Source organism: Apium graveolens, chromosome 9, assembly GCF_009905375.1.
Source record: "Apium graveolens cultivar Ventura chromosome 9, ASM990537v1, whole genome shotgun sequence".
Lineage (NCBI taxonomy): Eukaryota > Viridiplantae > Streptophyta > Magnoliopsida > Apiales > Apiaceae > Apium > Apium graveolens.
Window position 1 is genome coordinate 264,600,219 of NC_133655.1, and position 12,168 is coordinate 264,612,386.

The 12,168-nt window shown below is 33.6% G+C and overlaps 1 protein-coding gene across 1 annotated transcript; it reads right to left on the reverse strand.

Annotated features, from left to right (window-relative positions):
- Positions 1-369: 369 nt before the first annotated feature.
- Positions 370-11,863, reverse strand: LOC141683419 (fumarate hydratase 1, mitochondrial). Its single transcript, XM_074488133.1, has 18 exons — positions 11,709-11,863; positions 11,464-11,616; positions 10,128-10,245; positions 9,164-9,313; positions 8,648-8,758; positions 8,452-8,535; positions 7,602-7,700; positions 7,397-7,447; positions 7,249-7,298; positions 6,983-7,064; positions 6,758-6,852; positions 6,603-6,669; positions 6,455-6,505; positions 6,201-6,296; positions 1,209-1,307; positions 1,069-1,098; positions 912-977; positions 370-725 (listed from the first exon to the last, which is right to left on the reverse strand). The coding sequence occupies exons 2-18, from the start codon at positions 11,595-11,597 to the stop codon at positions 639-641; spliced, it is 1,470 nt and encodes a 489-aa protein (XP_074344234.1). The 5' UTR covers positions 11,598-11,616; positions 11,709-11,863; the 3' UTR covers positions 370-638.
- Positions 11,864-12,168: the final 305 nt, after the last annotated feature.

A 12,168-nucleotide genomic window follows, 5' to 3' on the forward strand; every position in this document is an offset into this window, starting at 1 on the left:
TGATTGTTATCACTATCAAATTTGTTTTATTGTCCATGGGAGACCAACGACCCATTCAAGTTTCCAGATAAATCAGCAATTCGGACTTGTTTCAATTCATTCGGTGTTATTTCCTATTTATTTATGATAATTGCTGAGCCAGTAGATCAGATGCATCTGTATATCTAGCAGATTACAGAACTTAAATTAGTTTGTTTACATATACATAAATACATAGATATGTCATATAACATATACAAAGAGAAGGTTAACACATTTTGTTCTCAGAAATGGAAACTCGGAACTTTTTGGATATAATGTAAATCAAAATTTGAGCAGTTGCCTGGCATCGTACATCGAAATTACACCAGCTATAACTGAAGGTAAAAATAACAAAAACAAGAAATAATTGATATGCGATATGCTCATCCGGGTAAAAAATTCTTTATGTTTCACGTGCATCTGTAAACTGTCTGTTAAAAATGTGGAGGTTTCCTCATTCCGAGTGACACATGTAATCTCCGGAAATAACAAGAATGAATTCCACAATGGAAAAAACCTCAAGAATAATACTCTTCCAGTAAAGAATAATCACATTCCGGAATTTATTTCTATGCTGTGTTGTGGGTGCAAGTTCAAACTTTTACACCCTTCATAGGTCAGTCAGAGGGGCCAATCATTTTCTCTGGCACTACAAGTTCGTCAAACTCCTCACTGGTGAGCACTTTCAAGTTCAAAGCAGCTTCCTGCAGTAGAATGTTCCAAATTTAAATTCCCAAAATCTTCGGTTTTAAGGTTATATTCTTGCTATATCCCTAATCCCGTGTATGTAACTATTTGCAATTTAATTTAACAACATATATACAGCCCCCCCCCCCCCCCCCACACACACTTCAGAAATGAATACAAATGAAAGAGAGAAGAGAAATGACCTTCAGAGTAGTTCCCTCCTTGTGAGCTTTCTTTGCAACTGCTGCGGCATTGTCATAGCCGATTTTCTATATTAAGATGGCATATATACACATTAACAAGACAGAAAAGCAACCATGGATTTTAAAAAAGTAATTAATTGACAGCAAAAAAACTTACGGGGTTCAAGGAAGTGACGAGCATGAGTGACTGCAAGAATTGGAAAATTAGTATATCAGAAGTCATACTGAACAAACAAATTATGCCATACATAATGTATATTGGAGGATATAAATGTTTTGTTGTTCATGTAAATTTACCTCATGTAGCAATTTTGAGATCCTTCCCCTGTTGGCTTCAATTCCCCTTACGCAATTCTTTTCGAAAGAAGCAGAAGCATCTGCTAGCAATCTCAAGGACTGATCAATTCAAAACCATAAAATGACTTGAGCAACATTTTCTTCAAAGCTCAATTAAAGTTTCATATAATCCGTAATCATTTTCAATCGAATACTCATCGAAGAAGTCCATAGCATGGTTATTATAAATAGCATGTATAACATAGTGACATAGTGTCTGTTAGGCAACATTTAGCAATAGAATTATGCGAGTGATTATATCTAGAAAATAGAAGCTATAGCTGAGCAATATTGAGATACTACGAGGTATTTTCGACATACCGACCACAAATAATTCCTACACCAAAATTTCATGTATCTAAGTTGCAGCAGAATTATTATCATGATTAACAAACCTCTGTATGATATTTGTAACGACCGAGAAAATTACGCTTGTATTATATCATAATAAAGATAAATTATGTGTATTATTATATGATTAAATGTGTTGAGTCGTTAAACCCTAATTGCTATGTGCTACGTGTCGTCTGTTTTGATCAGAATGTGATTCAGATATTTATTGAGTCTTCTTATAAGTTTTATACCAAAACTCGTACAGCTCAAACAGTGTTGTTTTAAAAGCCTGTATTTCAAATAAAAATAATGGCCCTATTTTTGCTAAAAACGACATATATCATATCGTTATTCTGAACCCCTAGACGTTTTACAAATTTACCTTTTTCGCGAAAAATGACTTTTCCGGACCCCTTCCGGTACCAAAAACCCCACAAAAATCACATTTTTATTTTTATATGATCATGAAATTATCATACATCATTTTTCTTTACATTTTTGTAATATTCACAATTTTTGGGAATTTTTGGCATGTATTTTGTATTTATTGGATATTTAAAAATTCATTATTTATACCCAAAAATTATAAAAATTGGGGCCAAATATTTTTATTAGATGTGTAATTAGCCCCTTAATTTTATTTGGGGGTATTATTTTTCATAAATATAATATAAATAGCTGATTATTAGTCATTAATTAGTTAATTAATCATAAAAAAATATCAGAAAATTCAAGAAATTCCCAATTCTCTGAAATTAGGGTTTGGAGTTCTTGGAATCATGCCGGATTTTGATCGTGTTTTTGTTCACCAAATCAGTCATGTGAGTAACCGTTTTGAAGCTTATTGAATTCTCTATTCGATTCTGTAATTGATTTCGTTGTTTGATTACTCGATTTTAGTTTTATATTTTCGGGTTTATTTATCAAATTCGGGTTTTGATTTTGGTTAGTTAGATGATTCTGTTAGTATAGGATCGTCTTGTTTGCAATCTAACCGTACTGATTTCGTCAAGTTTGGCTTCGGTTTTGAGGTCGTCGGAAAACTGCCGTTGCCGGCTGTGTTGCGTTTCCGGCGTCGTGGTCGTTGAATGAAGAAGGAGAAGGACAGGGGAAGATGTTGGGCTTGATTGTTGAACGAAAACAAGGCTGAAATCGTGGTTCCATTGTTCGTCGTCCAATCGCAGTTGCCGGAAACCGTCACCGTCGCCGGATTCTGGGACGGCGACGGCTTTTCTTCGTCGACCCGGTTTCAACCCGGGAAACGACCCGAGTTTGATCCCCCAAACCTGAATTCATTTCCTGTTTTGTGTTTCTGGAATTATTATTATTTAATTATATTTTATTAAAATAAAAATCAGTTTTAGTAAATTCTAAAAATCAAATAAAAATTAGATTTAAATTCTGAAAATTATTATTAATAATTTCTAAATTATTATATTAATTTAGAAATTCGAAATTAGTTATTTAATTATTTATCTAATTATTTATTAGTTATTTATTAATTAATAATTAGGTAATTAATTAATAAATAAGGATTAAAAATAATTGAATAATATGAGTAAGTGAACGATGAGTTAAATTATTATTATTCGAGCGATAGTTATTTATTTGAAGAGTGTCGTAATAATTATTCGTAACGAATAATTAAATATAAATAATTAATTAATCGTATAAATTATAATAATAACAGTAATAATTCGATAATTATACGAGGAATGCGAGTAGCTCGTATTTATACGAGTAGTTGATCGTTGAGTTAGTTTATGGTGTGAATAATAATTATTTATTCGATAAATAGCGTATCAGTTAGTTGTATCGATTAGTTATTACAAATAATCGATCTAATCGAGTGAGTGATAATAATTTGTAAATAATTGTAATAAATTGTAATTAATCCTAATAATTAGGGATTAATTATTTTAACATATAATAATTATTAAATAATTATTTAAAAATATAATTAAAGATTATTTAATTATAATTAATAATTTATAATTAATTATTAATTAATTAAATCTTGTTTGATTCATAATAATTAAACCGTTAGTCCGATTTGAGTGAAACGAAAACCCCTAGACTCGGAAAAATGAAACGAATCCAATAAAAATAATTGTAAATCATAATTTCTTCCGAAAGAGAGTTGTCTTGTGTTAGTTAATTGTTTATAGGCCCTAATATGGGTAGTAGAATCGAGTTAAATAAATTAATTATAAATAAAATCAAATAGGGTTAGTTAATACAGGTATGAGTCTAATATCGATTCTAAAAGTAATTATGAGGTTGAAATCAATTATGTGCCTTATGTGCTATGTGCTTTACATGATTATATGAACCCTATGTGCTATATAATTATATGTGTATATACGCGAGTCAGATAGAAACGTATGGGTAGATTATTAGGGTTACGTGGTATCAATTCGAGATATGCGTATGTAGTAAGTTGTCTAAACGACTATCTTTCTATGATAGATCCAATATCAGCAAGGCAGATCAAGCAGGAGACAGAAGGCGGTGAGTTGAACCAAGTTAAGTACGCGCCAGGCAAGTTTTTCCCCTATTCTAAGTTCAGAATAGTGAAATATACCCCACTTTCCATATCAATTACACATTGATAATTCTTGTTCATATACACTGATACACAATTATTGATTCTTGTTTCTATTTCAGTTCGATTCTTGATTTCTCCCAATTTATTGAATCCTCTATTCATATTCTAATATTTTCACCCTTGTTACATATATTATGATATATCGTGATGTTGGGATACATCGAAAGCATTCCGATTGTTCCGGATGCTCAGCTTTGGACTGGATGGTTACGATACGGACTGGGTTTTACCCAGACCATTAATTAATAGGTCGTAGTTGCCTGAGTACTCCCTATGTTGGTTGGGTCTATTCAGTTGGGTATAGATCCACATTGTATCCTGACTGATCAGCAGGTTATAGTGCATAATTAGTTCTTGTTTCCAGTCTCATTCATTTGGCACTCGCCAGTAATGGTACTTTACTATTCCATACAGATACAAATGGTTGTTCAAACCATCAGAATTCGATTCATTTATTTTCTCTTAGATGCTACATATATTGTTGCAGGCTTGTTGAGCAATTTTGGCTCACCCCTTTTATTTTTATTCCTATTGTTTTTCAATCAAGAGAGAATGAAACCCATCAGAACCCACATAGTCAAGAAGCGAGTCAAACAGCGGGACCCTCTTATACCAAGAGTGTTCATCCCTATCCCAAAAGAGAGCTTTGAGTTACCAGATCAGGTGTAACAGGATAAGTAGTAGTATTGGTTTGAATAAAAGTTGTTTGATGAGAAATGTAGATAGAATAAAGTTTTATAATAAAGAGAGTTCGTGAGACAGATTATTTTTAAACTGGTTTGTAATAAAGTTAGTGTGTCATTCTTGTTTTCAACTCTTAACCTTAAAAGATCCTGAGTAGCAGTAGTTCGGGGTAATTATTATATTTATATTCCGCTTGTGCAGGTTTAGTGAGTAGTTAAGATTAATAATGTCCCAAATCTATACCCCGGATTTGGAGGGTGTTATAATATTAATGTACTCACAAAAGTAGCTTCAAAACCTAGATGATAAGGCAACCCTGATAATTAACGTTGGGCCTCATGGATGGTTCCAAATTTAATCTGGAAGGTCTTTAAGGCAGGAAAAGAAAGCACAGGAATAGAGGATATAGAAGAAAAGTTTACATGACGCTGCAAGGAACCAGAATGCACATCCTGTACCAATCACTTATAATTAAAAGAGGAGTAAAAAGAAAGTTGCATGGTCTCAGTAAAAAGAATAACAAAAGAGAAATATATTATTGAAGGGTAAAAGTGTCAACTAGAGGATACGGATAAGAAGAACAGGAGAGAAGAACATGGGTACGGAAAAAGAATTGTAGTAATCCTTTAGGAGGCCTTACCACTCCTCGAAGTGTGGTATTTGTATTTCAATTAGGGTTCATCCCATTTATTAATAGACAGTAAATTGGCTCTTTTGAAAGTACTGACTCCATCCCTTTATATCCACAGTATACTTTGTTGTATTTACATTGGTTCCCAGCAGACGCATCAAGCACCTATCTATAGTTTCTGGTTAAGTCTAGTTCCAAGTGATATAGGAAAGGTTAATATTTCCTAACTAGTGATTAGTGTCCTAAAAATTGCTAGATGGGCTTAAGAGATTAAGGTAACTTCTGGCAACTAACTGGTTAATCACAGGATTAATCAGATAATTAGTCAGATGCATTTCAATATTATTATTTATTTAAAATTATGGAATTATTAGGTTCGACAAGGCCAATGTTTTGCCAACCAAGCCAATTTTAACCCGATATTTTTCTTGAATACCTAATTTTCCCAACTTTCAAGATCAAAACGCTATGTCCTCTTTTTACAAAGTAGGGGAGCCGCCTCCCTTCTAGAAGCTAGATAGCCGCCTACACCGAAATTTAGAACACTGATCATAACATAGCGCCCTCCTGACTAAATGACTGCATTGGTTTCAAGGGTAAAGGTATGCTCTAGCGCCTGATCCACAGCCCTGGCAGATACATGTGGAGAAAAACACAGAGCTCTATTATTTGTTAACATAAAGGTCCAGAAACATACATGTAGGAGACAACTGGCAATCATTGGCTTGTAAACATTCAGCTCAAAATGTCCATTTGCCCCACCCACAGTAATGCCCACATGATTTCCCATGACCTGCCAAGTCAAAATATAAGTCAAGTAACCACAGGAAGATCCATTAATTGTGCCGAAACTAGTTACACAGTTCATATATATTTTGACTCTTTCCATATATGATTTGTATATGACTTGCACGATTTATTTACAAGTAAATAAAATGGATTAAATCTTACCTGTGCACAGACCATCGTGAGAGCCTCACATTGAGTGGGATTCACCTTCCCCTGAAATGGAGTATGATTGTGAGAACACGGTTTTGACTGAAGGAAGAAATAATAACTTTTGGAAATTTAGAGAGTCAAAATGACAACAAGCATTTACAGGCATAATACTGCTGCCTGGTTCATTCTCAGGAAGTATGAGTTCACCAAGACCGCATCGTGGCCCACTGGAAAGTGGAAAGGGAAAGAATGTTAGCATCTAGAAGAACAGAGAATACAAAACAAAATCACTCCCAACAAATTGTTTTGCTATACCTTCCTAATAGCCGTATGTCATTTCCAATCTTCATAAGAGAAGCAGCAACTGTATTTAGAGCCCCGCTAGCTTCAACAAAAGCGTCATGTGCAGCCTATAAGCAATATACAACATAATAAATTCCACTATAGACAGTACAATTCAGGTGTCAAAATAACCAAATATCTCTTTTGAGGGACTTAGTAATAAAACAAAACCAAATTTTATGAAAATTAAAAAATAACCAGTGCTTCAAACTTGTTTTCGGCTGTTATGAATGGGAGCTTAGTTTCCGCGGCTACTGCTGCAGCAATTTTAACATCAAACCTAAGAAAGAGAATTTAATTTAAATAAGACCAGAAATGTAAAACAAGGAAATAAAGTTGTAGGGGAGGCAAGTTCATGCAGACATATTTAAGATTATAAGTGAAACTTTGGCAGAATGGTGCAGTATTGTACAGTTATCGACTATAAGCATTTTACTTCATTTTAGGAAAATAGAATGGCTTACCCTTTCTTTGTGTTTAATCCAGTCCCCACAGCAGTGCCTCCTTGTGCAAGCTGCAAGCAAGATTCAAACAATTAGACAGACCTTCACAAAAAGGGACAAACAACATGGGAAGGGGAAGTCTTAGGTATATATTGTTCTTCAAATAAACCTGATACATGCGAGGTAGTGTGCACATCACTCTGTCAATTCCATACTTCACCTGTAGGCATAGAGCATAGATACACATGTTCATCAAACATACTTAAACGTTTATAATTAATTTTTTAAATCAAACATACTTAAACGTTTATAATTAATTTTTTAAAGGAATCCACTAAAAAATTATACTGTTGATAGTAGTAAAATAAGCTTACTTGGGTTGTATAACCACTAAACTCTTGCCCCAGTGTCAAAGGTGTTGCATCTTGAGTGTGAGTCCGCCCTATCTTAACTATATCTTTAAACTCAACTGACTGGTAAACAACATTACAGCAAAATAAAGCAGTATCAGAAACTCCTTTTTGTTGATAGAGTAAACCGAAACTTAGTACAAGCATATATAAGTGTTGGAGACATGTCACAGAGACCAATTGCTTTTATAAAAAACAAATTCAAATAGAACAGTGTGGTTATTGTTATGTCTTTACACAACAAATTACTAAGCATGGCGAAGAGAACACAACCTCTCAATATATATATATATACACTTATGCTCAAGAGCTTGGTGGAAGTCTACAAGCTAGCTACAACAGGTCTTCAAAGCAATCTTTTAGCTTATAGTAAATGCAAAAAATCAAAAGCTAAACCAGGGTAAACCAGTTTAGCTCCTCCCTCCCTCTCACACACACGCACACACAATAATAATAGCATTCCTTGATTGATTACTCTAGAACAGCGGGATCTTAAAAAAGGCTGGGCCGTTACCAAGGATTGGCACTGCTCAACATTCTAAGCATGAAACTAAGCAACAGAGCACGATTTAAAGAATAGACTACATCTGAATTGTTAAACATAAACCAATATCCATATTTCCATGCACACAAAAATTAAAAACTAACGGTTGTGTATAATAGCATATAAGATTAAAACTTAGAAGTACAATGACTTTTCTCTAGCAGTAAAGAAGGCGTTAAAAGTTAAGTTATAATACTGAGTAACTCCGAAGATTAGCCATTAGGGGCAACTAATAACTCAAGTAAACATGAGCTAGAGCACTACACCAACCTTCGAGTTTAGAGTAGTATGCAACTGTTTCAACTTTGGAATAAATCGTGAATTAATTTCCATTGCAGCGGCAATATGCATTACCTAATAAAGGAAGACAGAACCCATGATATAAATTAGAAATGACAGGAAGTTACTAATCGAGATTCAAATTAATGAATTCATTTAGTTGAAGAAACTTTTAACAAAGGCTTACAGTTGGAAATGTATCGTTAGAAGATTGTGATCTGTTCACATGATCATTGGGATGCACAAACTTTTCACCTCTTTGATGACCAAGAATTTCAGCAGCTCTATTTGCAATTACCTGGGAAGTTTCATGAATACAACTTATATCATTCCAAGGGTTTTATATACACACCACTCAAATGTAGTCACTAGATAGTACTGAAATGCCTTCGATGACTAGCAAAAGGTTTCACCATTAGTGCCTACAGATCATTTTTGCATATTCTGCTTTCGTCATCTGCAATAGTCATAATAAAACACTACAAACTCTACTTGGTACACAAGATTAAGCCTCTCTACATCCTTGGAGTTTCTAAATTTAATGGGCATTAAACTAAATTATACAAAAACAAAGAACCCGGGAGGTTGGTGACAACAAGATTACACAGAACGTAAACCTGTTGAAAGATCTAACAGGAAAATTCAGAGGGAATTCAACAAACTTGAAGTACTAAAATTAATGGACAAGTAACTTCTTAATCACCTCATTGGCATTCATGTTACTTTGAGTTCCGCTGCCAGTCTGCCATACCACAAGGGGAAAGTGATCATTTAATTTCCCTTCAGCCACTTCTTGAGCAGCTTGCATTATTGCTTTACCTATGGATGGGTCAAGCCCATACTCCATGTTAACCTGCAATATAAGCAGGTCTCATATTAGCCAATAACACACAGCTGGGAGACTTGGCAACATTTTGCCATTTTTATGATTTTCGGATACATGCACGTTTGTTCATTCTCGATAGTAAGATGTACCACATACATCTATGAGACTAGGACAGTAACATAGGTGATCAAGTAGTCATTTATTATCAAATTCAGTAGGATGGTCAAGTTTAGCATATCAAAATATGACAGCTCCAGAAAAGGTAACACCGATTCTCTTTCACAGTCAAACTTCATGCTAAGCTAATCACAAAAGAATAAACAAAGTAAAAAAAACAATACTATTATCTACAAAGTGTCACTCCATAATTATGGTTTGAGTTGATTGGACAATATCTTTCGGTCAAAAAAATATTACCTACAATATTTAATCTTACCTACAATATTTGATTGATCAAATTTGAAGATTACTTTTCATTAACATACTAAGATTACTTTTAATTAACATTCTAAACAGATTTTGGCTTCTTCAATTACTAGGTCGGCTCAAATATAAACAAGTTCGTTGGATTCAATAATTTGGTTTAGTATTTCTTTAACAATTTTTGATAGATTATAATATCTGGCTAGATGAATACTAGAAATAAACTTGTAAGGTCAACTATAAGATTACTAATAATTTAAAACAAAAATTATTTAAAGAACATATGTACTTTCCATAGGAGTATATACTATATAGTGAGTCAAGCTCTACACTTATTCGGGATACCTGGCCTAAAAAAAAATACAATACTAAAACAAATGACTATCTATAGAAATATGCATATGTGCTAGCAAGGCACCTTGGCAGCACATTTTTTAAGGATGCCAAAAGCACGAACGATAGGTTCAGGCATTCTTTCACGCTCACCACCGATTTCGAAATTTTGTAGTGATCTTTGAGTCTGGGCACCCCATAACCTGAAAGACGCCAGTAAACAGCATTAGAGGTAGAAATGTAGTAAATCAAGTAAAGATTTGAATTATTGCCATATTAACGTTAAAGATTAACAAAAACATAGGAACCTTAAACTCGAAGCATTGCCACATCCCCAAAACCTTATACTCAAGTAGAAATAACAACATAATACTTTTTACGATAATCGAGTTGGTCATTTACACAAAAAAAATTATTTCAAAAGATTCTTAGATAACAAAGAAATATATTGTATGGGCAATACAACCCAAACAGCTCAAAATATAATTATATCTAATTATTCCCATAGCAGAAGTAAAACCTAAACCAATTTAGCATCAAAACATCAATAAAATAATTAATTAATACGAATCATTAGCACAATTAAGTAAAACGTAAACCAATTAAACTAGCAACAAAAATACAATTAAACAACAATTTACACAAATAAATCCCGAAACCAATAAATCAACTACAGCATCTTATATATCATATGACACCGTTATTGACTGAAACAACAATTTACACAAAAAAAAACAACAAAACTAAGTTGCCAGCTTCACCAATTTATACTTTCACAGCAACACTTTTATTCAACAAAATAGACTGTTATACAAATCCCAACACATACATTTATCGAATTATTGTCCGCAAAAGCAGTGTAATGTTATACTGCTTTTACAATAAACACTATTAAATACTTCATTTTGCATTTTCTAACAAATTTAACAATAAATCGGAGAACAATATATCTTTCCTAAAAAATGATTAGTTTCCATAATAACACCGCAAAGCATATAGAAAATATACTGTTAGACAATCAACAAACAATTTTAAAGTATCAATGGCGTATACTGGATGATCATTACATCACTTTTAACTAATGAATTAAACCCCAGGCCATGTACAGATCTTTGGCACACACATGTAAACACATATAAACGATTATTACATACATACACAATCAAAATGGCAGAATCAAATCAAATAAAAGCAAACATTACAATAGTATAAGGAACAATAAGTAATGAAACAAAGAAAAAACAAAATCAAATCAAATTAAAGGAGAGAGATAGTCGGAGAGAGAGAGAAGGGGGGAGAGAGAGGGAGAGAGGGAGAGGGAGGGGGAGGGAGGGGGAGAGGGAGGGAGGGGGGAGAGAGAGAGAGAGAGAGAGAGAGAGAGAGAGAGAGAGAGAGAGAGAGAGAGAGAGAGAGAGACGAACTTGTCAGAAGGAACTTGAATAGGACCAAAAGTATCTCTCTCTTCTCTAAAAGAAGAGAAGAATCTGATAGTAACAGCATTTGTATAACGAGCCGATGTGGTTGTTAATCGCCGAGAAGCTACGAACATCGCCATTGGTAACAAACTTCAACTCCTGCACAAAATCAAACAGATCATAATAATAATTAAATTAGGTATTGTACGGAGTGTGAGAAAAGAAAAGATCGAAAAGTTGGGGCGCTGTACCTCAAAGCCGCCAGGCGAAAAATGAGTACCGGGAAAAGTATTACAGTTAGTCACCGTGGCGTGCCTCCAATTTTTATTGGGCTGTCCTATAAAAATAATCGGATTATATATACCAGAAGCCCATCCTGTTGTTTTGTCACTTTATATCTGTAGCAGACTTCTCGATCCAAAAGCCCCCTATCCCTCCCTTTCCCTTGCAAACAAATGTTTTTTTTTACAAATGAGTATTTGTTTTCATAAAATTCCAAACTGGGGACGACCGAGCATAAACTCTTAACCACAGTTATCCAACCGTGCTCGCAAATAAATGTTTAAAAAGAGAAAATTCATAAAAAAATGTTAAATAAATTTTGATAAATTTATTATATTAATTGACCATAATATTATAATGGAGTTGATTTAGAAAATATATATAAAAAAATATTTGAAGTAGAGTTGACTTTAAAAATAAATTTGAATT

Coding starts and splice junctions, on each gene's coding strand:
- LOC141683419 (XM_074488133.1), bottom strand. CDS start 11,597: ATGGCGATGTTCGTAGCTTCTCGGCGATTAACAACCACATCGGCTCGT. Junction 8,536..8,647: donor CTAACGATACATTTCCAACT/GTAAGCCTTTGT, acceptor TTCCTTTATTAG/GTAATGCATATTGCCGCTGC. Junction 6,670..6,757: donor GACATACGGCTATTAGGAAG/GTATAGCAAAAC, acceptor TCCACTTTCCAG/TGGGCCACGATGCGGTCTTG.